We start from the raw sequence: 27,815 nt of genomic DNA, 5'->3' as shown, positions 1-27,815 counted from the left end.
GCATTAGAAGATCTCTGCTCATATGCCAGTTTTACCACCTATCAGCTGTGTGGCACTGACAGGTGTCCTGTCCTCCCAGAGTTTCTCTTTCCTCATTTGAAAAATAAAAAAATGATAATCTTTGTCTTGCAGTGTTTAACTTAATGATGAAAGGCCTGTAAATTTATTAGCTAATAATTTGATTTATTAGCTAATTATTAGCTAATAATTTGGTCATTAAAGATGTATGAGTAATTTTTGCTATTTCATGTCTAGAGCGATGTATTATTTTTTCTTATTTTTTTCTTGTTTTTGTTTTTCTTTATTATTATTATTATACTTTAAGTTCTAGGGTATGTGTGCATAATGTGCAAGTTTGTTACATATATATACTTGTGCCATGTTGGTGTGCTGCACCCATCAACTCATCAGCACCCATCAACTCATCATTTACATCAGGTATAACTCCCAATGCAGTTCCTCCCCCCTCCCCCCTCCCCATAATAGGCCCCAGTGTGATGTTCCCCTTCCCGGTCCAAGTGATCTCATTGTTCAGTTCCCACCTATGAGTGAGAACATGGGGTGTTTGGTTTTCTGTTCTTGCGATAGTTTGCTGAGAATGATGGTTTCCAGCTGCATCCATGTCCCTACAAAGGACACAAACTCATCCTTTTTTATGGCTGCATAGTATTCCATGGTGTATATGTGCCACATTTTCTTAATCCAGTCTGACACTGATGGACATTTGGGTTGATTCCAAGTCTTTGCTATTGTGAATAGTGCCACAATAAAGATAACGTGTGCATGTATCTTTATAGCAGCATGATTTATAATCCTTTGAGTATATACCCAGTAATGGGATGGCTGGCTCATATGGTATTTCTAGTTCTAGATCCTTGAGAAATCACCATACTGTTTTCCACAATGGTTGAACTAGTTTACAATCCCACCAACAGTGTAAAAATTGTTCCTATTTCTCCACATCCTCTCCAGCACCTGTTGTTTCCTGACTTTTTAATGATATTAGAGTGATGTATTTTTAGTCAATTATATTAAATATCTGAAAGGCTTTCGTTATCAAAGTTTCCTATTATTTGAAGTAGCATTAAGATACATTTTTCTTTATATGAAGCATAGAATACACTGATTTCTCTCAAAGTCATAAATTCCCAACTGGTCATTAATGTGAGAATACTGACTTTTGAGTGATTTTCTAGCATCCAGTCTAAATGACTTCAGTGTTTCTCCATCATCTTTGCACATTGAAACAACCAGGGTCTTTCATGTTTTTAATTATCACTACCTTGACTCCAATCCAATGCAATGAAACCACAGTGTCCTAGGTGGACACTGGAAAGAAAAAGACAACAAGACTAAAAAATATTTTTAATTGCTCAATGAGCCAAAGTCCATTCAGAAAATAGCATAACGTGTATCTAGGTGATTGGTCACCTTACATGTTAACGAGGCATGCCTGAATTAGCGGGGAGAGATATAAAAGGCTTGCAGTGCAAGCTGCCAGTTGTCTTAGTAAGAAGAAAAGGCTTCAATGGATCCTTTTGTGGTCCTGGTGCTCTGTCTCTCCTGTTTGCTTCTCCTTTCACTCTGGAGACAGAGATCTGGGAGAGGGAAGCTCCCTCCTGGCCCCACTCCTCTCCCTATTATTGGAAATATCCTACAGTTAGATATTAGGAATATCAGCAAATCTTTCAGCAATGTAAGTATGCTTTATATTCTTCCAGTGACTTGAAAAGGGTAAGTTCTTTGACTTCTATTTTTAAATAAAATATATTCCTGGTACCACACTATTAAAATGGATCACTGTAAAGCAAAATACTCCCTGCAAACTTTGATATTTATCTTGTCTTTTCCATTCTTCATTGTGGGAAATAGTGGGATGAGTTAATGCATTTTGTGAATGGAGAAACATTTTGGTCAGTATATGGTAGAATCAAATCAATATAGTGGAAAAAGTTTGGAGTGATGGTTCTCTTTTTTGCTTCATACCACTTTGCTCTAATTTTTGGCTGAAGGTAAATTGTAAGGAAAGTGTATGAGTTTAAAGTTGTCATCCAATAAGTCATCTATTCTATTAATCATGTGTTTTATTCAGAATTGCTATGAAAATTGAAGTTCTCTGAAGAATAAATTAATGCTTAATGTGAAGGCAACAGCTATGGGTTCAGGATCAACATAAGTAGATGAAAGAAAGACATATTCAGTCAGGGACCAACTGGTGGTAACAGAGTTCTTTTGAATTCTGCATAAAGCTGCCATCTGTGGCTAAGGTTGCTGGAGGATGGAAGACATTGTTCTTCCAGCAGATGCTGAATGTCCTGTTTCTGTCTCCGTGGTGCTTACTTTTTCTGTATTGGCAGTAGCAGCAGTTAAAAACTTGACTTGGCATTAGAATCACCTGGAGTGCCTTATAAAATATGGATTACTAGTGTTCATCACAGGACTGCTGAGTCAGAATCCTTACTGTTGGAGCCTTCCAGGTGACACTAAAATTGTCAGCTGGGTATTGGTCTCAAGGTGGACACGGGGGACTGATAAATTGCTCAAGCATCAGAGTTTAAATTAGCAGAAGTTCCAGTTTGGAGCTTCTATAGACTACCTGTGGGACTCTGAAAATGAATTTGGAGTTCTCCTGACCTCCGTTTCTTTATTTATAAAACAGGGCGAATAAATGTGCTGAATGTGTTAAAGTGAGGATGAACCATGACTTGTGCACCAATTGCCTGGGTCATTACATGGCATGTCACAGGCCATCTAAAATGGCAGCTATAACAATCACCATCACATTTATGTATAAAATTCAGAAATATCAAATCTGTGTGTAATAAATATAAACATTAAACTATACAATGATAATATCAGTCTGAATCATGCATAATATTTGAACCAAACAGCCACTTATTTTGCTGCTATTTGCATCTCCTTTCCCAGTTCTCAAAACTCTACGGCCCTGTGTTCACTGTGTATTTTGGCCTAAAGCCCACTGTGGTTTTGCATGGATATGAAGCTCTGAAGGAAGCCCTGATTGATCATGGAGAGAAGTTTTCCGGGAGAGGTGCTTTGCCACTAATTGAAAGAAGTCAGAAAGGGCATGGTAGGTGTGCAGGTGCCTGTGTCAGCATTGGTAATTAGGGTTAGGAGGATGAAAAGCAGAGACTTGAAGGCAGAGCTTAGCCCATCTGCATGGCTGTTGAGTTTCATCTTCATCTTCTTTACCTGAGAATCCCCTCCTAGTTTCTGTTCTTTTTTTGTTAGGAATCATTTTCAGCACTGGAAAGAGATGGAAAGAGATGCGGCGTTTCTCTCTTTTGACCTTGCGAAATTTTGGGATGGGTAAGAGAAGCATTGAGGACTGCGTTCAAAAGGAAGCCTGCTGTATTGTGGAGGAGTTGAGAAAAACCAACGGTGAGTGACTCTACTCTGCATCACTGACCTTAACAGTCGGCTCTCTTTACTAAGGATGTCCTTGGTACATTTCAAGGATGGTCAGATCTTCATTGAGCATCCTGGTTGTCAGCCCCCGAGTGGTGGAGGGAGGTTTAAAGCAGAGAGAAAAGGGAGCTTGTGTGTGTCTTTGTGGGTGTACAGGCATGATAATGCACACAGTGTGGGTATAAAAGGTCATTTAATCCTGTTTTCTCCTCAATTTTGTTTCCTTGTTTTCAAATTAGAAATCATAAATGCAGGTCTTCCGTTCATTTTTGAAAAGCATTAAACAGCAATATTTCCCCTATAGCATAAACCTGGGTTCCAGCTTTCAGAACATTTCACTAGAAAATACTTGGCTAGTGAACATGGTGGGAATTACCCCATCACACCCTTATGGAACATGAACCAAGTGACATGTGCTTTCATTTAACTGAACTTTATTAATATGGTCAAACTCACTGACATGTCTGGGGATTTCTCCCAGGTCCATGCCTATAGTTTTGGCCAGTGGTGATACTATGTATGGTTTTACCTGTTTAATTGTATCTCAGTGCAGTTCTCAGTTGTTATTTCTCAGGAAATACGGTATTATTTGGAAAATATCAGGATTAATTATTTTTTATTAACCATTACTTATTGTAGCAATTTATAAATTTTGAGTAAGCATATGCTATGGTATGTTTCAGTAAAATATATAAATACCAATTTATAAATGATCTGTTTAACTATTATGAATAACTCTTTATTCTGTTTTTCTTAAATGTAATTAGGCTCTGCTTTCAGTTTTGCTTATCTTTTCCTCTTGTTTATTGGATTTTAACTTGGACATTTATGGTAATTCCTTTCCTCCCCATGCCAACTCTACTTACCTATGAGGGGCTTGTCACAGTGAATCTGAATATCAGCTAGGATTCCAAATTAACTTTAAAAAAATTATCTCTTCTAAGCGCAGTGAATGGAAAGACTGAAAATCAAATTTTACCTCAGTAAACACATAAACACATGCACACATACAATCCTCAAGGCTTCTGAAATTACCCTCCATGCCCTCAGCTAAAATAAAACTTTTTCTGAAAGCTTAGAACACTGTTATGTTTACAGGAACCCAGCTTGAAAGCAGCTAACTCAACAGGTTTCCTGTTGTTTAATGTCCTTTCATTTATTTAGAACACTTTCAATTTACTTCACTTTATTTAGGATATATAGATGTGAATTTGGGAACTCTTTACATATAAAGTTTATTCATCACTTGATTACAACAATTTCACTTAGAGAACCCCCCCTACTAAAAAAGAAAACCTTTCTTATAATTTAATTTATTTACCCATAAAATGATATACTTACTCTAACATATGGTGAAAATTTAAAAATTTATTAAAACATGCTTATCTTGATGGCTATATGGAACAATGTCCCAGAATCCTCAAGAGTGGTTTTGTCCAAATGAATTAAATTTGGAGCATGACTGGGAATAATAAACAATAGTTCCTAAGAAATGAAATTCATTGTTTTAAACATTGAAATAAGAAATAAAAAGTCTCCATTATCAGTTTACTTTTACTTTTTGTTTGCCTTACTGGGATTTATATTGAAATAAAAAGTTTTCATTTTATTTTTTATTTTTTGGATAAGAAAATCACTTTCATGTTTATAGTTCATTTATATTAGTTTTTCTTCTCGTATAACATGGACGTATTCTGCTTTTTACATTTTTTTTTCTTCAACCACGTGAATTCACCCACAGTCTCTCTAACTTTAGCTCCTCTTTACTAATGTAACACAATTCTTTTAGCTATTTATTATGTATAAAAAGTTTCTAGGTCCTCAACTTTTCTCTCCCTTTGTGCTTTATTGTCCACAGGCTTTGCAGACAGATGTGATTCTGCTTGAAAAACGCAATTAGAGTTTTTAGAACGTCTTCTTTTAATTCCAAAATAGCAGACACCTTGGGTTATAAGGGTTTAAATAAAGGCAGTGGGTGTGAATTGCCACATGTGAAATGCCAGTCTTTAACCATCTAGGTTATTATGCTCCACTCAGATTTGAGGTAAAACTGATGCGCTGATTTCACATATGCTGATTTTTATTTTTGAGGTGCAAGAGGAATTTGTCAGGAATTGCTTACAATTTCTAAATTTCCTTTACATCTTAACAAATGCATATTTTAAAATTATTTATATTTTAATTGAATTTTAAAGTTGTTTCCAATCCTTTAGCCTCACCCTGTGATCCCACTTTCATCCTGGGCTGTGCTCCCTGCAATGTGATCTGCTCCATTGTTTTCCAAAATCGATTTCAGTATGAAGATAAGAATTTTCTTACCTTAATGGAAAGATTCAATGAGAACTTCAGGATTGCAAGCACCCCATGGATCCAGGTGAGGCCAGGATTTTATCTTCCCAAAAAATCACTCTCTTTTCTTTTAAGTCCAAAATTCTGTGTGAACTAATCCTTGAAGTGCATGTTTGAACGCCACAGTCCTCCCCAGAAATTCAAGTAAACATCTGGGAAAGATGACTGAGCCTTTCATTTTACACAAATAAACTTAATGCCTGAATATTGGCCTGGCTTTCAAGTCTGTTAGCTTCCCGACTCGTGGCTTTCCTACTAAACCCCAAAGCCCTGTTTCTGTACTTTGATGACCGCCCAAAAGCATGCCCATGTCATTCCATGGACATCTGGGCCCTTTCTGAAGGCTTCCATTACTCACTAGTTTCGTCCTCCAGTTCACACTTAGAGACCTCTTCACCATACTACTTGGCAGAAATATCCTAATTTGGGAAGGGAATATCTCCTTCAAGAAGAAAGAATAAGCCGGGTGCGGTGGCTCACGCCTGTAATCCCAGCACTTTGGGAGGCCGAGGCAGGTGGATCGCGAGGTCAGGAAATCGAGACCATCCTGGCTAACAAGGTGAAACCCGTCTCTACTAAAAATACAAAAATTAGCCGGGCGCAGTGGCAGGCGCCTGTCGTGCCAACTACTCAGGAGGAGGCTGAGACAGGAGAATGGTGTGAACCCGGGAGGGAGAACTTGCAGTGAGCCGAGATTGCACCACTGCACTCCAGCCTGGGCAACAGAGCGAGACTCCGTCTCAAGAAAAAAAAAAAAAAAAAAATGGTGACCCTAGAAGCTACCAGAAAACACTGAGTAGGGCAGGGGTGTTTGGTGCTCCATTTGGGATCCTGGCTGATGAGGTAACTGGATTAGGAATGACAAAATAATTGGCTTTATAGTGTATGAACCAGAAACAAACATCCCAATTTTACCCTGTGCTGTTAGCATGCCCTACGCTCTGCCTGAATAATAGTTGTGTGATTGTACAGAAGTCACTTAACTGCTCAGGTGTACAGTTGGGATTCAAGGTATCTTTGAGCGCCTCCAATTTCTAAAATACTTGTTCCATTTTTGAGGCTGCTATGTAGAAATGAAAATAGCAGGGACTATCTTTGTGCTCCAATCATGTTGACCAAACTCCCTTAACATTGGTGTCATCTACTAAATGTGAATCACAGTACTTTATACCGTCTTATATTTCAAGGTTGTAGGCAAGAATTGTTGTAAAAATGAGAAAATTGACATAAAGATACTTTTATTCAATAAAAATAATATATTATATAGAAAATAACTCTCATCTTCTATTCTCTGGTCAGAATTTTCTCCCTCAAATCTTTCTGTAAGTAGAGAGAACTGCTGTACATTCACAATAAAAATTTACCCATTAAGATCTATACCATATATTATTTATATTTATAGCTATAATTTCTAATCAGGACTTGGTGTATGGTACGTATGTCTTTATGATGTGTTTATATTTAATCATTTTTTTTTTTTAAGGTTTGCAATAGTTTTCCTTTTCTCATCGATTACTTCCCAGGGACTCACAACAAATTCCTTAAAAATGGTGCTTTTATAAAAAGTTATATTTTGGAGAAAGTAAAAGAACACCAAGAATCACTGGACATTAACAATCCTCGGGACTTTATTGATTGCTTCCTGATTAAAATGGAGCAGGTAAGATGTTTGCAACAGATCAGCATTTTGGTTTCTTTTCCATTTCGTGCTTCATTAAATCCTTCTCTAATTATTAGGAATGTTTAAATGGTCAGACCCATAATGCTTGATTAGCAATTTAAGAATATATAGTATTTATGTGTCTGCAGTAAACATCATGGAAAACATAAGATTATCAAATGGCTAGAATACATTGACATTCTTCTTCAAATAAAAATAATCTACCAGAGGAGAATAGAATGGACACTGCAGCCAAAGGGAAGCAATTACAAATGAGGTAGCAAATATAAAATATTACCATAAATTGAATATGGGCATTATCATTACACATAATATATGTGAGAATGGAAAAGAATGGCTTAACCAAGGTGGACTTCCTGAATGTCCCATAGATTGAAATATACCTTAAATTATTCACAGTAAGGGACAGGAGAGAGGTTTCAGATGGGTTGAGTAGTTTGTGGAGAGGTATATGGTAAGAAAGAGTAGGTGGATGGAGCAGAGAAACCCGAATTTGGTGCAACCTAAAGTGAATTTGCACCAATAAGGAGTTAGAGGTTGGTGTCTCTCAGGTAACCTGTAAGCATGAATCCTGTTGTCACTGCACTGTTTATTGAACAAACTCTTTTTGTTCCTACTGAATTGTCTTGGCAATCTTACCAAACACCAATTGATTATAAAGGGGAAAGTTTGTTTGTGGGCTCCCAATTCTTCCCAATTGATCTATTTCTGTCCTTATGCCAGTAATACATCATTTTGAAATCTTAATTACTATAGCTGAATTACTATACTGAATTACTATAGATAAATTACTATAGCTACATCTTAAATGCAATAGCTTGATACCATACTATCAAGTTTTAAAATCAAGAAATGAGAGTCCTCAAAGTTTGTTCTTTTATTTTTTTTTTAATTTTTATTTGTATTTTTACTTTTCTTTTGAGATGGAGTCTTGCTCTATTGCCAGCCTGGAGTGCAGTGGCATAATCCTGGCTCACTGCAACTTCTGACTCCCAGGTTCAAGTGCTTTTCCTGCCTCAGCCTCCCGAGTAGCTGGGACTACAGATGCACACCATCACGCCCAGCTAATATTTGTATTTTTAGTAGAAACAGGATTTCACCACGTTGGCCAGGATGGTCTCGATCTCTTGACCTTGTGATTGGCCTGTCTCTGCCTCCCAAAGTGCTGGGATTACAGGCATGTGCCACCACACCCGGCCAAGTTTGTTCTTCTGAAGACTATTTGGTTTATTTCGGGTTCGTTGAGTCTCCACATGAATTTTAAGATAAGCTTGTTCATTTCCCCAAAGAATTCAGTTGGAATTTTGACAAGAATTGCATTAAATCTGTAGATTGATTCAATGAATTATGACATTTAAAGATTGAGGTGGAATTCACAATCCATACATTATCCAATTTAAAGTGTATACTTTATTGGTATTTAATGTAACCACAATGCTGTGCAATTAACAGCTCTCTTTACTTTCAAAACTTATCACTCTGTAAAAATATACTATAGTCATTAAATGATCACATCTCATTCCCACCTCATCATGTAGTAAATAGTAATCTGCTTTCTGTCTCTATGGATTTCCCTATTGCTAGCATATGTGACCTTTGTTTCTGACTTCTTTCACTTACCATAATGACATGGAGGCTCCAAAAAGTTGTAGCATGTGTCAGCATTTTTGGGTTTTTATGGCTAATATTCCATTATACATGTACACATAACAATTTGTTTATTATTCATCTGTTGGTGTATATTTGTGTTATTTTCATCTTATGGCTTTTATAAATAATGCTGCTATGTATATTTGTTACAAGTTTCTTCATGGACATACTTTCATTTTCCTTGGGTATAGTCCTAGGAGTGTTAATTCTGGGTCATGTGGTAATTTTATGTCTAATTTTTTGAGAAGCAATTAACATTTGTAAACTGAATGCACCATTTTACAATTCCACTGGCAATATTTGAGGGTTCCTATTTTTCCATCTGTCAGTATTTTTTAATTTTACAGTATTTTGTGTCAGTGAAAAGTGGAATTTCATTGTGATTTTGACTTATATATACTTAATGACCAATGAAAATGAACATCTTTTCATATATTTTTTCCTATTTTCATATGTCCTTTATAGAAATGTTATTCAAATCCTTTGTGCATTCTTTAATTGAGTTGCTTATCATTTTATTGTTGAACTGTAAGAATTATTTGTGCATTCTGAACATTAAATCCCTATGTATGTATGATAAGAAAAATAGTTTCTTCCATTCTGTAGGTTGTGATTTCACATTCTTAATTATGTTCTTTGATGTACAAACATTTTATTTTTATTATTTTATTTATTTTGTTTGTTTCCTTTTTTCTCTATTTTTTGATTTGATGTACAAAAACATTTTACTTTTCTAAAGTCCAGTTTATCTATTTAATCTTTTGCTGCTTTAGCGTCAAATCTATGAATTCATTGCCAAATCTGAAGGCATTAATATTTACCCCTATGTTTTATTCTAAGAATTTTATAGTTTTAACTCATATTTGAGTTTTTCATCCACTTGCAGTTATATTTTGCATATGGAATGAGGTAGGAGTCTAACTTCATTCTTTTGCATTTGGTTATCAAATTGTTGCAGCACTGTTTGTTGAAGAAACTCTTCCTTTAGATTGAATGGTCTTGGGATGCTTGTTGAAAATGAACTGGCTATTGATGTTTACAGTTATGTTTGGGATTTAATGGGATTTAAATTTTATTCCATTGCTCTTCTCTTTCCTTGTGCCAGTACCACACTATTTTCATTTTTACATTTATGTTTGGGATTTTACCTTTTAGATGTTTACATTTATGTTGGGATTTAAATTTTATTCCATTAATCTTGTCTTTCCTTATGCCAGTACCACACTGCTTTCACTAATATAGCTTTGTTTCGAAGTTTTCAAGTTGGAAATTGATTCCATTCCCTGTAGTTGCATATAAATTCTGGATTGATTTTCCCATTTCTGCAAAACAGGCCATTAGAATTTTAATAGTGATTACACTGAATCTTTACATTACTTTGGGGAGCATTGCCATCTTAACAATCTTATGTCTTTCAACCCTAGAGTATGAGTTTTTTAATTATTTAGATATTTTTATATTGTTTTAGGCAACGTTTGATTATTTTCAGTGTGAGAATCTTTCACCTCCTTGTTTATAGATTTTTAGAGCTTTCATTCCTTTGCATGCTATTGCAAATGTAATTATTTCCTTGATTTCATTTTCAGATTGTTCATTGCTGGGGCACAGCTGAGTTTTGCATTGATCTTATACTCTGAGATTTTGCCTAAAACAGTTATGATATGGTTTGTCTGTGTCCCCACCCAAATCTCATCTTGAATTATAGTTCCCATATTCCCCGCATGTGGTGGGAGGGACCTGGAAGGAGGTAACTGAATCATGGGAGCAGTTTCCCCCATGATATTTCCATGATAGTGAGTAAGTTCTCTTGAGATCTCATGGTGTTATAAGGGGTTTCCCCCTTTGCTCAGCTCTCATTCTTCTCCTTCCTGCTGCCTTGGGAAGAAGGACATAAACATATCCTCTTGCTTTCCCTTCCACCATGACTGTAAGTTTCCTGAGGCATCCCTAGCCAATTAAACCTCTTTTCTTTATAAATTACCAAGTCTCAGATATGTTTTTATTAGCAGCATGAGAATGGACTAATATAACTTATTAGCTCTAGTTTTTTTGTGTGAATTGTATGGACTTATCTTTATATAGAATCCTGTTATCTTTAAATAGAAATAGTTTTACATCTTCCTTTGTTATCTAAATGCCTTTTATATCTTTTGGTTGCCTAATTGTTCTGGTTTGGACTTTAAGTATTACACTGAATAGTAGTGGTGAAAGTGTATACATTTTTTTTTCCTCCCTGATTTTAGGGCATAAGCTTTTAGACTTTCACAATTTAGTATGAAGTACCTTTGGAGTTTTTATAAATATATTTTATTATGATAATGAATTTTCCTTGTGTTCATAGTTTTTGGGTGATTTTACCCTGAAGAGTGTTGAATTTTGTCCTATGCTTCTTCTGCTTCTCTTGAGATAATCATATTATTGTTTCTTTCCTTTCATGCTAATAATGTGATGTATTAAAGTGATTGATTTTCTTGTTGAACCACTCTTGCGTTTCTGGTATAGATTCTACTTTGTCATGATGTATAAGCCTTAAACATTTTTGAAAAGTGTGTCAAAATATGCATAACATACAAGTTGCTATATCAGACATTTTAAATGCATAATTTAGGGACATTAAGTACATTCACATTGTTTTACAACCATCACCTCTATTTCCAGAATTACTTCATCTTGCAAAATAGAAACTCTATACCCAATGTACAATTTCTCCCTCCTCCCAGCCCCTAGCAACCATTCTAACAAACCAAAACATCCTGTTTTCTGTGTCTATGAATTTAACTGTTTTAGGTACTTCATAAAAATCAAATCATACGGTATTTGTCTTTTGTGACTGGACTTTTTCACATAGCATGATAACTGCATAGTTCATTCATGCTACCACTCTATCATAAAAAGAATAAAATAATGTCTTTTGTGGCAACTTGGATGGAATTGGAGGCTGTTATACCAAGTGAAGTAACTCAAGAATGAAAAATCAAATACTGCATGTTCTCATTTATAATATGTCTTATTTTTTCATTCACTCTTAAGTTAATGGGCACTTAAATTTACTCCATATCTTTGCAATTGTAAATTGTGTTGCAATAAACAGGCATGTGCAGGTGTCTTTTTGATATAATGACTTCTTTTCCTTTGGGTAGATAACCAAGAGTGGGGTTCCTGGATTGAATAATAGATCTACTTTTGGTTGTCTGAGAAATTTCTATACTGTTTTCCATAGAGGTTATACTAATTTACATTCCCACCAGCAGTGTATAAGTGTTCCTTTTCTCTGTACCCACACCAACGTCTATTGTTTTTTCGACTTTTTAATAATGGTCATTCTGACTAGGGTAAATGTGGTACCTCATTGTCATTTTAATTTGCATTTCCCTGGTTACTGGTGATGTTGAACTTCAAAAAAATTAATGTTTGTTTGCCATTTGTATATCTTCTATTGAGAAATATCTGTTCATGCCATTTGCCCAGTTTTTTTTTTTTTCTTTCTTTCTTTCTTTTTTTTTTTTTCTGAGACAGGGTATACTCTGTTGCCCAGGCTGAAGTACAGTGGTTTGCTCACAGCTCACTGCAGCCTCAATCTTTGGGGCTCAAATGATCCTTCCACTCCCTCAGCTTCCTGAGCAGCTCAGACTACAGCCATGTGCCACTATGTCCCACTAAATTTTTTCTTTTTTCTTTTTGTAGATATAAAGTTTCACCATATTGCCCAGGCTGGTCTCGAACTCCTGGGCTCATGTGCTCCTTCTGCCTTGGCATCCCAACATTCTGGGATGATAGGAGTGAGCTGCTGTGACTTGCCTGTCTACTTTTTCTTGGGATTATTTGTTTTTTTCTTGTTGATTTGTTTGAGTTCCTTGTAGATTTTGGATATTAGATTTTTGTTGGAGGTATAGTTTGCAGATATTTTTTTCTATTCTACAAGTTGTCTAGTTATTCTGCTCATAGTTGCTTTTGCTGTGTGGAAGTTCTTTTAGTTAATTAAGTCCCATTGTCAATTGTTGTTATTGTTGAAATTGCTTAAATTATTAGCCTAGGCCAATGTCTGGAAGAGTTTTTCATAGGTTTTCATCCAGAATTTTTATGGTCTCAAGTCTTAGATTTGAGATTTTAATCCATCTTGAGTTAATTTTTGTTTATGGTAAGAGATAGGCATTCAATTTCATTCTTCTACATGTTCCCCTGGGTAACATAAGCCAACTACAAATCTCATAGCTACCACTGATGCTGGCTGTCTTTTGCAAGTACCACCTACTGGCCAGAGGCCAATACACACAGCCCATTACAACATCTGCTGACACAATAGCATAGCTTTTGGGAAGGAAAAATATTTTGTGTGACCTCAGCTAACACCATTATTCATATCACCCCAGCTGGACAGGAAGTCTTGAGCCTGTTCACATGGCTAGTACATTACTACTACAGCTGATATTTGAGAAAACCACCACACTAAGGCTATTTATTACCAAGGAAACCTCACAGAGTGTCTATTAGTCCTCTGCCAACCTCATCAGAAGTTGTGCTTGCACCTGCTGCTAGGGGACCAGGGGACAGGTCAGCTTGGTCCTGCTCTGCCCAACATTGCTCTTCTCTGGAGCTAAGAACAGAGCCAAGTCACTGCACATCCCACAGATCTGTCCATAGCTTGAGGCATCAGAGTGCTTCTCCAGTTGGCTGACAACAGATGTCAGTGACCGATTCTCTGCAGAAGAAAGAACCAAAATTACAGGTGAATAATCACAGCCCAAATGGAGTAAGGGGAGAGTAATGGAACCTAGCAGAGAGATCACTGGAAGGATCTACAACATACACAAAGAGAAAGTAATAAGAAGCTGGCGGATATCAAACTGTGAGAGGATTTGTAATCCATAGAAGGGTAGATAAGAAATAATAAGGATTATAAAAGATTACTATAAACAATTGTACACCAATAAATTAGATGACCTAAATAAAGAGAGGCTTTAGTGGTAATGTCCCTGCTCTCATTTTTGAGTTTAGTTATTGGTGTCTTCTCTTTTTCTTTTTATTTAGTCTGTCTTGCTAGACATTTGTCAATTTTGTTGATCTTTTCAGAGAACCAATATTTGGTGTCATTGTTTGTTGTATTGCCAGAATCTATTGGACTTAATTCTCTTTTTTCATTTATCTCTGCTTCCATTTATTGTCTTTGAGTTTAGTTTGATATTCTTTTGCTAGTTCCTAGGTTGTAAAGTTATGTTGATTCAAGCACTTGTTTCTTTTTAAATGTAGATGTCTACTGCTGTAAATTTTCTTCTAAGAACTTCTTTTGTTGTGTATCATTATTTTGATAATTTAGTGTTTATTTTCATTTATCTCTCAATATTTTCTAATTTCCCTAATAATTTTTTTTCTTTAACACACTGGTTGTTAAACACCATGTTGTTTGATATTTAATTTTCTTCCTGTTACTGATTTCTAAGTCCATTATGTTGTGGCTTGAGAAGATATTTTGTATGATTTTGGTCTTAAAAATTATTCAAAAGTGTTTATTCTCTACCTGGAGAAAGTTGTACTTGAGAAGTTGTATATACTACTGTTGTTGAATAAAATATTCTCTATATGTTTGTCAGGTATAGTAATATCTAGTGTTGTTCAAGTCTTCTGTTTCCCATTAATCTTTTGTCTAGATGTTTTATTAGTGAAAATTTGGTACGGAAATTTCTCACTATTTTTGTGTGAAATCTATTTGTCCCTTCAATGCTGCCAAATTTTGTGTCACATATTTTGGATGTGTATTGATTGGTGCACACACATTAATAATTTTATATCTTTGTGATGAATTCATCCTTGATTCCAACAGAAAATACCTTTATTTGCTTATCTTAAGAATTTTAGCATAAAATCTTTTTGTGGTATTAGTATAGCCATTCCATCTTGCTTCAGCCAAAATTTGCATGGAAAATAGTTTTCTATTTTTTGCTTTCAGGATTATTGTTTCTTTTGGTATAAGGTGAGCCTCTTATAGACAGCATATAACTTTCTATTAAAGAGCCCATTCCTTCCAGACCTGTATTTTAAACGGCAAATTCAGTCATGCTATGTGCCCTTAGTATTTCCATTTACAATGAAAGTGATAAGCTACATCAAAGGACTTACTTCTGCTATAATGCTATTTTAAATTTGTTTTGTATCTTTATTTTTCCCTCAATTTCCACAATATTGCCCTATTTTTGTCTGATCATTTTTTATCTACTGAAACTTTTGATTCCTTCTTGACTTCTTTCCTGGTATATTTTGTTTCTTTTGTAGTAGTTTCCCTGAAAATTTGTTATATCATTCCTTGTACATCATTTTCTTCAGCTCTCTGAGGAAATGTTAGATATTTAAAGGTTTTTTTAGTAAGTCCAATGTCTGGGCTTCCTCTGGGATGGTTTCTGTCAAATTCCTTTTTTAGTTGCTAATGCACTATATTACTTGATTCTTTATATGCTACGTAATTTTTATTGATAAGTAGATATTTCACATATTGTAAGGCATTAAACCTGAAAATAAGATGTTTTCATCATCTAGCCATTGCTGATGTTGCTTGATGAATGCTTCAGTCATCAATTTGTTTAGTGACTTTTCCAAAATATTATTGCAAAGACTGTATTTTTTGTCTTATGTGATCACTTAAGTCATTGTACTGTTATTTCTACAGTCAGGTAATGATCTGACAAAGGTTTTCTTAAGTCCCTGGATTAAGCATCAAAAGGACAAAAAATAAAAGAGAAAAGTTTTTTCTCTTTAATTCATCACATGTAATGTCACTGGGGAAGTCGCTTGAGCCCGTGGGGCTTGAAACATTGGCCAGCCTCTGTACTATTTCATCAACAATCAAACGATACAAGCCCGATTTTTGAAGGAAAATGTTTCTATTGTCCAGTTTGGAACCAAGAAACTGCACCGGCCACACGGTACACCGTTTCCCAAATTGCCATGTAACAGCTATAAGGGATGTTAGCCTCTATGAAAGATGCCAAATTTACTGAAACTTACCAGTTGCTTTCTTTATCCCTTACTTCCCTGGGTGCTACAATTGTTTGACTAGGCTTTAGAGTCCCAAAATAATTTCTCCAGACAGATTATGCAGGGTCAATGGTTGCTTTAGCGCAGCCATTGATTCCTGAACTTCCCAGTAATTGTGACATTACCCCAGTAATGCCACCATAAGAATATTAGCATTTCAATCTATGAAATAAATATCCTTCCATGTATTTAGATTTTCTTAATTTCTTCAAACATTGTTTTGTATAGTCTAGCTTAATTATTATAGGCTATGTGCATATTACCTGAAAATCTCCAAATTCACTTCAACAGAATTGACATATTAATATTAGTTTATGAGCATAACGCTTTTCTTACTAACAGTAATTTTTTTGAGACACAATCTGGCTCTGTTGCCAGGCTGGAGTGCAGTGGTATGATCTTGGTTCCCTGCAGCTTCTGCCTCTTGGGTTCAAGTGATTACCCTTCCTCAGCCTCCTGAGTAGCTGGGATTACAGGTGCCTGCCACCATGCCTGGGTATTTTTAAAAAATGTAGAAATAGGGTTTCACCATATTGGCCAGGCTGATCTTGAACTCCTGACCTTGAGTGATCCACCTGCCTCAGCCTCCTAAAATGCTGTGATTACAGGCGTGAGCCACTGTGCCTGGCCCTGACTTAAAAGTAACTTTACCTTCATGAGTTTAGAAAACTGTGAAGCTGTTGGTACCAAGGGAGATGACTATCTTTGTCTAGCAAGTATAGGTTTTGAGAGCATTTGTTTTATCTTAATGGTGTTTATTACATAATATTAGACATGTCACATGTCACCTGTAGATTATAAAAATATTATCAAATTAAGGCTGGCCTAGGGATTGGTTAGAAAGTAATATATTGGTATATTTATGATTCCCTGTACTCAATATTAAAGACTGCCTCTTTATTGTCAATTCTGTGTCATATCATCTCAGTCCTAAAAGAAACTACTTATCTTTGCCAATTACTTTCTCTATCTTGACTTTCAACTAATGAGCACTTCATTCAGTTAGTCCCTTAGCCTTGGCATCTATCTGCATTATCCCTACTGTCTTCTTCTTTACCCTTTACGGGCAGGTGGTGCCTCAAATCTCTGTCTTAATGATTGCCATTTCTCTTCACTTTTTATATTCCTATTCGTTTCTGAACTTGTTCCCTAGAAAAAGTTGCAGGTTGCCTTCTATCTGGATTATAATTTTGCTGTCCTAATCTTGTCTTTGTGAATTGTGTCCCTTTCACTATATTTCATTCTAGGTTTTGTCATCACATTAGTGTTTACACACAATTTTAGCTTCATAATGAGTCTCTAGGCAATATTGAGCCTATGTAAATTTTTGACAGAAGAAGACAATTGCAAACTCATGATTCAGGCTTGTAACACCTTCCATGATATGGACCTAAATTACCTATTTCTATTAACTGAAATATTCATTTACTAATAAGAAAAAATAGCAAATAATGGCTTAACTAAACAGTGGATTTCTTTATCTCAAATACAAATAGTTTTATGGTGGGTCAAACTAGAAATAATATGGTATTCCTGAAGCATCATAGAGCCAAGTGTTTTATATTATTTTCACCATATTTAGTATTGAAGCTGTATTAACCCATTCTTGCATTGCTATAAAGAAATATCCGATACTGGATCATTTATAAAGAGAAGAGTTTTAACAGACTTATGGTTTCATAGATTGTACAGGAAGCATGGCAGCATCTGCTTGGCTTCTGGGGAGGCCTCAGGAAGCTTGCAATTATGGCAGAAGGTGAAGGGGAAGCAGGCATGTCTTACATAGCTGGAACAGAGGGAAAAAGGGGAGGTGCCACACAGTTTTAAACAACCAGATCTTATGTCAACTCACTCACTATTGTGACATAGTACCAAGCGAGAAATCTGCCTCCATGATCCAATCACTTCCCACCAGGTCCTACCTTCAACATTGGGGATTACAATTCAACATGACATTTGGGTAGGAACGCAGATCCAAATCATATAAGAAGCCTTCATTTTTATGATTAAGTAGTCATGTCCCAAGATGATGTTTATCCTAACACCTCCTTCACATCTGTCTCTTGAGTAAGAGGGAGTAAATAGAAGGCTCATACTATGGTTTGAATGTATCCCCTCAAGTTCATGTGTAAAAACTGAATGCCAGTTTGTTAGGTGGAGCCTAATAAAATTGTTTGACCTTCTCTGGCTCACTCACTTACCCTTCCGTGCCTTTCTACCTTTTGCCATGTAATGACACAGCATGAAGGCCATTGCCAGAGGCCAGTGCAATGCTCCTGACCTTCCCAGGCTTCAGAACCATGAGAAACAAATTTATTTTCTTTATAAAGTTCCTAGTCTGTAATATTCTGTTATATAATACAAATTGTACAAAGACAGTGCACCAAAATGCTTCTGCATATATATATTTGGAAAAATAATATGATGTGTGGCTAACCTAAGCAGCAAAGAGTTTCGTGAATGGAATTCATGGGCAAGCTGGGAAAACAGGGCAGGAAATGAAGTTTGGGTCAACTGATACACTGTTTCTGCCATACCATATACCATACCATACCATACCATACCATACCATACCATTGTTTCGTCTAATACTGTACTCTCAAGTCTCTTTTTTTGTCTAATTTTATGACATGAGTTTCAAAAAATCCAGTGTAATTAAATATGCTGGCACATAATTTGTCAGATAATTGCATGAAATTATTTCTAGGAAAAGGACAACCAACAGTCTGAATTCACTGTTGAAAACTTGGTTAGCACTGTATTTGACCTGTTTGTTGCTGGAACACACACAACAAGCACCACTCTGAGATATGGACTCCTGCTCCTTCTGAAGCACCCAGAGGTCACAGGTAGGACCACAGATGATGAACAAAGTGAGTTTCAGAACAATGCTGAGAAGATGGTGCCAGTGTCCTCCACCCTGTTTCTCTTAAAGAAGCTTCATTTTTTAAACTTCTCTGTCACTAGCTGTAATCAGTCTAAATTTAATGACATGATTAAGAAAGACGTCTTTGCACAATGGTGGAGGAGACTGAGAGCAGTAAAATAGTGTGGCAGTAGCAAAAGCAATAGAGCTCTGGTGGTGTCAGGATTTCAGTGGAGGTAATTAGTGGTAAGCAGAGCCAGCATAAATTGGCCTGAGACTGAATGTTGGTTTTATTACAGAAGTCCACTTTGAACAGTAGGTACATTATTGAAGATATCCTTTTCTCATTCTTTTTTTTTTTTTTTTAATTCCATGCTCTAATGCTAGGGTAGGAAAATGAAAACTCTCTTTCCTGAAGCAAAAGTGGAAATCCTATCATTTTAGTGAGACTTCCTGAGGTAAATTTCAATCTAGGAAGTAATCTAAAAAGTTAGACTAATAAAAAAGGTGTTTTGGGCCGGGTGCAGTGGCTCACGCTTATAATCCCAGCACTTTGGGAGGCTGAGGTGAGCGGATCGCTTGAGGTTGGGAGTTTGAGACCAGAAACCCCATCTCTACTAAAAATACAAAATTAGCTGGGCATGGTGGCGCATGTCTGTAATCCCAGCTATTCGGGACACTGAGATAGGGAGGCGGAGGTTGCGGTGAGCCAAGATCGTGCCGTTGCACTCCAACCTGGGCAACAAGAGCGAAACTCCATCTCAAAAAAAAATAAATAAATAAATAAATAAAATAAAAAATAAAAAAAATAAAAAAAAGGAAAGGTGTTTTCATTTAGGCAGACGATGCACTTAAGGAATTTTATTATTCCAGAAGTATGTTTCATAAAACTGGTGTTTGCCAAAATAGGAATTTTTTGAAGGAGGGTTAATAATTTTATCTTTTGCAAGCAACTTTTATTTAGAATTTAGAATTTACCTCTAGAGTAAATTCCACCTTTCTTTAGAATTTATATTTAAAGAGTTTCGGTTTTGCAGCAGATAACATACTTTTTGTCCCTGTGTCAGGATGTCACTGAAATTTCGATAACCTAATTAGAAATCAGAATTAGCCTTTTAATAAAAAGTGAGAAGAACAGGCAACAGCCAACTAGTCTTTGACAAATTTCTGAAACACAGCGAGCAGTTAGAGGGGTGATAATGAACTCAGCACAGAGGATGAAGTTGTAACTTAACTTCAATATCAGAAGTTAACTGATAAATGTTAGAAGAGGACAATTTATCACAAGGAAACACTAATCTGTATCACTACAATACCATAGGGTTCAGTATAGGAGGTATCGAGGGTCAGAGAAGGTAGGGAGTGAGGTTGAAAAAGGAGGCTCTCTCACCCAGGTTTCCTCCACAGCTCCTTTTTTCAGGTAACTGATTTCCCCCCACAGGAAAAGGGAGGCTCGTTCTCTAGAGTAACTGAGCCTAAGAAGCTCTGTACTCAGGGACGCTAGGCAGCGACAGGAAAGTGTGAGGTGTAGGGCTCAAAAGAAAGGTACAGAAAGGGTTTCCTCCTTGAATTCAGGGACTCAAATTGTTCACCCTCTTCTTTCTTGAAATTTATCAGCCAGATGTATTCTTCAGAGAGGAAACAACTCTCCAAATACAAAGGTCTAGGAAAGACCTCTGTATTTTGGTATCTGAATATCACCTCATCCGCAAATGTTCACTGGAGGGAATGAAACAAAAACATCCACTCCAAGACGGAGGGTCATGGAATTTCAGAACACCAGGATTAAAGGGAAAATCAAAACCTTTCAGAGAGATATATCAGGTCATATATAAATGATTAACATTCAGACAGTATCAGAATTCTCAAGCATAAGTATTACCTTGTATATTAATAGAAAAAGGCTATTTTGAGACTTGAATGTTTGCCACAAACTTTACCCTTTCTTTAATAATAGAGGTTGTGTTCCATCCAAATGTCAGAAACCATGTCAGAAGTCATGAGCTCCAGGAATTAGGAAATCTCATGTAGGAGAATGAGAGTGTCAGGGAGGCTGCTGGGCACCAGGCCTAGAAAACAAGCACTTCAGAATGGACCAGGTGGATAACACAGGTGTGGGAGGAGACATCAAGGACCAAAGAGAGGAGAGCAATAGTCTGAGGTTTCTCTATGATTTGTAAATTATTACTAGGAGTTTGAAACATCTGCCTGAGCATTTGGAAACAATTCTAACTTGAAAATGGAAAACTATGATTTATGTAAAAAGACACTGTTAAATCCAAGAAAGTACCAAGTACAAAATGTAATCATATTATCATTGTCTTACCAAGAAAGAGTAAATATGTAGTAGAAATATGTAAAGAATGAATATTGATATAACCAGAAATTATGGCCTAAGATATTCTGGTAAATAGAGGGAGGAGAATTGTGTGTGTGTTTATGTGTATATGTGTGTGTGTGTACATATCAGTTTGTGGATCTGTGTCTATATATGGGGTGAAGACAAAGATGAAAATTATTATCTCCCATACCAGTAAACCATTAAATATTGTCTAAAAATTGTTAAGGAAAACAATAGAAACAGAGAGTCATTATTTAGAAATATAAATATAAATTTCAGAAGAAAGTGCTAGCATGCTCAGAGTGGCCACATTTGGGAAGTATAAGAATGAAGAGAGTACCACAGCTAATTGCACACCTCCTTCCTACACAAACACACAAAAACACACACATATATATATATAAATTCATTCAAAATTGCAGTTTTGAATTCTTCAAAATTCAAACCGAATTGTTTGAATTTCAAATTCAATTTGAATTGTTCAAAATTAAACTATTCAAAATTAGTTTAATTTTGAACCCCATATATTATGTTGGTATACATGTAATACTGAATTTCTGTTTTTCTTTTTGTGAGCACTGTAATTTCTTGACTTATGTTGTTTATTTTTGAAATAACTTATTATGTTTTTATGAATTGTCATGTATACTAATTTATAGGAGCGTGCTTATGCATTGTGATGCTTACTTTGTAGGAGACTGGTATGTATCCATACTCTGGCAATTCTCTATATGGTTCTGGGCATGTAATCATGTTTGTAATGCTGTTGGGACCCCTACCTGATGGTTTATGAGCCATTCACTGCTATGACAAATGTGCCACATATCTTCTTTTTTCATCAGCTCTTACTTGTGTCTTATCAGCTAAAGTCCAGGAAGAGATTGACCGTGTAATTGGCAGACACAGGAGCCCCTGCATGCAGGACAGAAGCCACATGCCTTACATGGATGCTGTATTGCATGAGATCCAGAGATACATTGACCTTATCCCCAATGGCTTGCTTCATACAGTGACCTCTGACATTAAATTCAGAAACTACCTCATCCCTAAGGTAAGCTTGTTTCTCCTACATCGTACTTCTGTGCTTTTGAAATTCTCAAATTCCCAGTGTGGTTCCAATCCTCTACCAACACAAGATGAGAGAAGTACAAAGCTTATACATGTGGTGGCTTGATGGACTTTCTGCTATTTCTTTTGGGACTGTAAAGATTTAGAAAATTGTATAATATATATCTTTAATATTGTTTGGGCTACTCTGTGTTTATACTTTCAAATAATTGTTGAAAATATTGGTGTCAATTTCCCAAACACTCTTTTGGGATTTTTATCAGGATTACATTAAATCTACAGTTAAATTTGGAAAGACCATCTTAATGTGTTGAAACTTTCAATTCATGAATATGATTATGCTCTCAATTTATTGGCTTTCTTCTATTTTCTCAGTAATGTTTTGTTTTCAGTGCACTGACTTGCAACTCTTCTGCTGAATTTTTCCTAGATAAATAATGTTTTGTTGTTTTTATAAATAAAGTGCCTTTTTCATTTCTTTGTACCCAGTATTTGGAAATATATTTTATCGTTCTGATGACATTATATCTAGCACCTTTGCTAAATGTACTAATCATCACAAACTACTAATCATTTTTTGTCTGCAGATGCATTTGGAATTTCCATGTACCTTATTCTGCTACCTGGGTTAATATTTATTTTATTTATTTACTATTTTCCAATTCTTGTGTCCTTAATTTATCTTTATTGCATTATTGCACTGGCTAGGATATTCAGAATAGTGTTAAACAGAACAGAATAGTGTTGAACAGAATTGATGATAGAAGTCATCCTTGTTTCATTTCTGATCTGCAGGGAGGGATGGAGGTTTAATGTTTCACTATTGAGAATGGTGCTTTCAGTAGATTTTGGTAGATATTCCTTATCAGATTAGGGAAGTTTTCCTACTTGTCTTATTTGTATATACATTTTTGTGATGAACATGTGTACAATTTTATGAAATTGATTCCCTGAATGTGTTTGTATGATTTTATATATTGGCCTCACTATCCTCACTAAATATACATAAGTATACATGAGCAACTGGATTTAATCTTCTACATACTGTTCAGGACTTCTGTATTTTTATTTACAAGAGAGTTGGTCTCCAGTTCTTCTCCCTCAAAATTTTCTTTTCAGGGTTTTAAAATCAAGGTAATGTTGGGTGCATAAAACTTCTTGAAAGTGATTCCGTAATGTGGGTCTGTTTTTGTTGTCTTCCCTTTCTTCCACTTTCTTTTTGTGATCACTCAGTTGTATCCTTGAAATACTTAAAACTTATGGCTAACTATCAGATATTATATATGAAGAAATGCAGAATTTCAGTGGATGTTTATCTTCTTCCAGAATAGATTCATTCCTCTCCCATAGGCAGTCAGAATAACTTACCTCCTGTCCTGATTCAGAATTGGAACTGATGTGAACACAGTTGAAAATTCACTGCAGATATTAGCTTAGCTCTCTGAGGGTCTACTATCACTGGAATCTTGGGACAAAATTTTGTCTTTTTAGCTCTGTAATGCCTTCTATCATATAGTTTCTGTATTGGTTTATAGTTACAATGCCATAAGCTTACTCTATTCCACTTATTATTATCATTAAATTAAAAATAATATAACTAAAAGTTGTCTTTTCATGGGAAAAACAATGATATTGGTAAGCTTGTCTGGAAAAGAAAGAATTGGCAACTTACTAGGAAGTTTTGGCGCTTGCTCTAATCACCAATTTGTTATAACGGTTTGGACTTGAATTGTCTCTGTGTTCACTAAAGCACACAACCAAGAGAGACTTTCATTTCTCAATATTAGGATCTATCTATACCTCAATACTTCAGCATATATGTCCCAAGAACAAAAATTTTATTCTACATAATAACAGTATTCACAACCAGGAGTTATTAATATAATAACATTATATTAATTAATATACAGCCTGTATTTAAATTTATCAACTTTTCTAGACTATTTTATGGCTTTTTTTCTTTTGAAATTTGCTATCCAGGCAAGGAACAGCACATAATTCAGCTATCACATGTTTGTAATCTCTTGTAATCAAGAACACTCCCTTTTCCTTCTTTGTTTCCTTTCAGTATCTTGACTTTTTGAAGAGTCTCAGCCAGTAATCATTTACCAGCAGCCTGTTCCTCAGGTGGCTTTGTGTGACTGTTTCATAGAGCTAGATTCTGGTTGTGATTTGGGCAAGAAAATTACATAGTATCCCACTGAATGTTATTGGTCAGGTGGGGGCATATAATATCACATATGCCATTGTAGGTTATTCTAAGTCTCTCATTTAATAAGGTGGTGATTGCTAGAGCTCTTTATTGCAGAGGTTCTGCTTTTTTTGTAGGTCATTAATAAAAATCTGTGACAGTACTTTAAGACTGTGTGAAAATACTGCTTCCAAAATCTCACACCCAGTAGTTTTAGCTTTAATTGATGATCCTTGCCTGACCTGATGATTCTGACCTGAATTGTTAAAAAATAATGATTTTTAAAATTTCATTGTCCCTTCTGTGGATTTAAGTTAGAGTTAATCTGGAATGAATAGCTTCTGCATATTTTTGAATAAAGACAAACAAACTTCATGTTAATGATAAACCCTCAATGGTGTTTACTTCTTACTGTATTTATTGCTGTCATCCTAGAAGATATAATTTTAAAGTAGATTAAATATTTACTTACAGAAGTCCTATTAACAGATACTCTGGAAATTTCCAGCATCAACAGAGACTCCCATTTTAAATCATACTCAACATATGAGATGTGTGAAAACTGAAGTGATGAACTAGAGCAGGAAGTGAGGATACACACCTTTGCCCAAGCTTGATGATAGGGAGAACAAATTCAGAAGCTTGCACCCAAGTGCCCAAGTACTTAAATTTTCAGATATGATTGGGAAGCCCTTTAACAACATTCTGCCACTGGCCTTAAACCCATTTCTGTTTATTACTGTGTCTGGGTAGACCTTAGTTTCCTCATCTAAAGGTAAATGCTATTGGACTATGTGATGTCCACTATTTCTTTTCAATTCTGGACTTCTTTATAACTCATATTATCTGTTCTGTTACTTCCAGGGCACAAACATAGTGCCATCACTGACTTCAGTGCTTTACGATGACAAAGAATTCCCCAACCCAGAGGTGTTTGACCCTGGCCACTTTCTGGATGAGAGTGGCAACTTTAAGAACAGTGAAAACTTCATGCCCTTCTCAGCAGGTAATGGAAATTCATACCCATCTGTACTTTAGGGAACAAGGTAATTTGGGGGAATCTATTGGAACATATGTGGCATCTACTCTGGGGCTGGTAGAATTGCTCTTTGTCCATGATCAGGAGCACGACTTCCAATCCTTGTGTGCTCCACCCTCATAATACAACTTCATTATTGGGATAGATTAGTGGGGCTTTGGGGAGTTAACCCCTTTCTTCCCAGTTGAGAACACTGAAGTGTAGGTTGCTTGAATTCTGTCACTAGATACATCACTGAGGTACCCAAGAGCTCCACATAGGAGGTGAGACTCATTTAGACTTTCATCACCTGCCATGAGGAAGATATCTAAGTCTACAACTCCACTGACTATCTTCCACATGGTGTCCCTCACCCCATAGGCTGAACTCTGAGGATACAAGAAATAACCATAAGCACAGAATGGACTATAAAGAGTCTCACTGCCAAGTTAGGGAAGCAGATCATTGTACTTCAGTAGAACTAGGGCTATGAGAGAGGAAATCGCAAGCTTCTGGGGGATAGACAATAGAGGGAGAACCTGCGTGCTTTTTGCTCCTCATGCCTCACAGTGAGGCATAAAATGAGCTAAGCAACATTCTAATAACAGAAATGATGTCTGAGCTGCCTCAAAGGAGACAGAGAAAATGTAAGAGAAGGTATGGCATTTTCCTTTTCCTTTTTACTTTTTTTGTGTGACAGAGTCTCACTCTGTCACTCAGACTGGAGTGCAGTGGTGCAATCTCAGCTCATTGCAACCTCCACCTCCTGGGTTCAGGCAATTCTCATGCCTTAGCCTCCTAAATAGCTGGGACTGCAGGTGCATGCCACCATGCCTGGCTAATTTTTTTGTAGTTTTAGTAGAGACAGGGTTTCACCATGTTGGCCAGGCTGGCCTTGAACTCCTGGCCTCAAGTGTTCCACCCGCCTCTGCCTCCCAAAGTGCTGGAACTACAGGCATGAGCCGCAGCACCCAGCTGGCATTTTCAAGGAGGTAATAAACGACAGGGCAAGACATTTGTTCTAAATAAAGGATGTCAGAACCTTTGCCAAACAACCGTGGGGTTACAGAAACATTGGGAATGTAGTAGGATACTTTGCTGTGATTCCAGACCATCTTGCACTTCCTCCAATCATGATCATGTATCTTGGATGCTGAATTTTCACACCTGCATTTTGTGTGGTGAGTCTCTGGCCATGGAATCTCCTTCTTTTATCCTGTGACCTTTGATGTCTGCTTTATATTTGTCACTGTAGATAACAAGTCGACAAGGTCAGAGACCTCTCTTCAAGAATTCACATTTTTGCACAATAGAAAAATAAATAAATAGGGAATAATGATTATATGTGATCCATGCTTTAATGAAAACATTAATATGGCATTGTGGAAACGGAGACAGTGTAAGATATTATTACTTGAGGGGATTGTAAAGAGTGTAAAGAGGAAATGAAATTTGACCTATGTTCTGAGTGCAGCATAACAAAGGTACACCTTGACCAAAAGGAACAATATGATGTAAAACTTGAACTTCATGGTGCGTTGTGGATTGATAAAGTGTGTGTATGGCTAAAGCTGGGAGTAGAGGGTGTGAAGGGTTGGAGGAAAGATCATGGAATATCAGGCTTGGAACAGGAAACAAGTGTTTCTATAAAGACTGATGGAAACTCAAAATATCAAAACAGCTGTTATAATGTGGGAATGCCTAATGAAGTGCTTGTTATGGAGCTGACACTCAATGAATATTTGTTGAATGGAGGGTGCCTATTAAGATCAGAAGCTAGAAAGATAGCAAGTATGTTCATTCTTTATTCATTTGTCCATACAAACATCCATACATCCATTGGTTTCATGCATTCACCCACTCATCCATCCATCCATCCTTCCGTTTATCTATCTATCCACTCAATCATTTATCAGATATTTACTATATATTCTATTTGTGCAAGTCATAAACAGATTGTCATAGTCACAGTTACACACAAGGAGTAACTACAATCTCTGTTTATTATTTTCAGGAAAACGGATTTGTGTTGGAGAAGGACTTGCCCGCATGGAGCTATTTTTATTCCTGACTACCATTTTACAGAACTTTAACCTGAAATCTCTTACTGATTTAAAGGCCCTCAATGCCACTCCCACTGCCAAAGGACTTGTTTCTATGCTACCTTCATACCAGATCTGCTTCACTCCTGTCTGA

The 27,815-nt window shown here is 36.2% G+C and overlaps 1 protein-coding gene across 2 annotated transcripts; it reads left to right on the top strand.

Annotated features, from left to right (window-relative positions):
* Window positions 1–1,528: 1,528 nt before the first annotated feature.
* Window positions 1,529–27,815, top strand: LOC112631271 (cytochrome P450 2C20-like). 2 transcript variants are annotated; one of them, XM_025396123.1, is made up of 9 exons: window positions 1,529–1,696; window positions 2,929–3,091; window positions 3,253–3,402; window positions 5,643–5,803; window positions 7,262–7,438; window positions 18,843–18,984; window positions 22,206–22,393; window positions 25,466–25,607; window positions 27,634–27,815. In XM_025396123.1, exons 1-9 carry the CDS (start codon window positions 1,529–1,531, stop codon window positions 27,813–27,815), a joined length of 1,473 nt encoding a protein of 490 aa, XP_025251908.1. The 2 variants fall into 2 exon arrangements, with proteins under 2 accessions (XP_025251908.1, XP_025251909.1); XM_025396124.1 differs by lacking the exon at window positions 7,262–7,438.

This window comes from Theropithecus gelada, chromosome 9, assembly GCF_003255815.1.
Source record: "Theropithecus gelada isolate Dixy chromosome 9, Tgel_1.0, whole genome shotgun sequence".
Taxonomy (NCBI): domain Eukaryota; kingdom Metazoa; phylum Chordata; class Mammalia; order Primates; family Cercopithecidae; genus Theropithecus; species Theropithecus gelada.
This window is presented reverse-complemented; position numbering and strand designations above follow the sequence as displayed.

What these genes read in the sequence shown, in the direction of transcription:
- LOC112631271 (XM_025396123.1), top strand. Translation starts at nt 1,529, where the DNA reads ATGGATCCTTTTGTGGTCCTGGTGCTCTGTCTCTCCTGTTTGCTTCTC. An exon ending in TCCTGATTAAAATGGAGCAG is followed by an intron (nt 7,439 to 18,842) that starts GTAAGATGTTTG and finishes AATTATTTCTAG; the next exon opens with GAAAAGGACAACCAACAGTC. An exon ending in GAAACTACCTCATCCCTAAG is followed by an intron (nt 22,394 to 25,465) that starts GTAAGCTTGTTT and finishes TGTTACTTCCAG; the next exon opens with GGCACAAACATAGTGCCATC.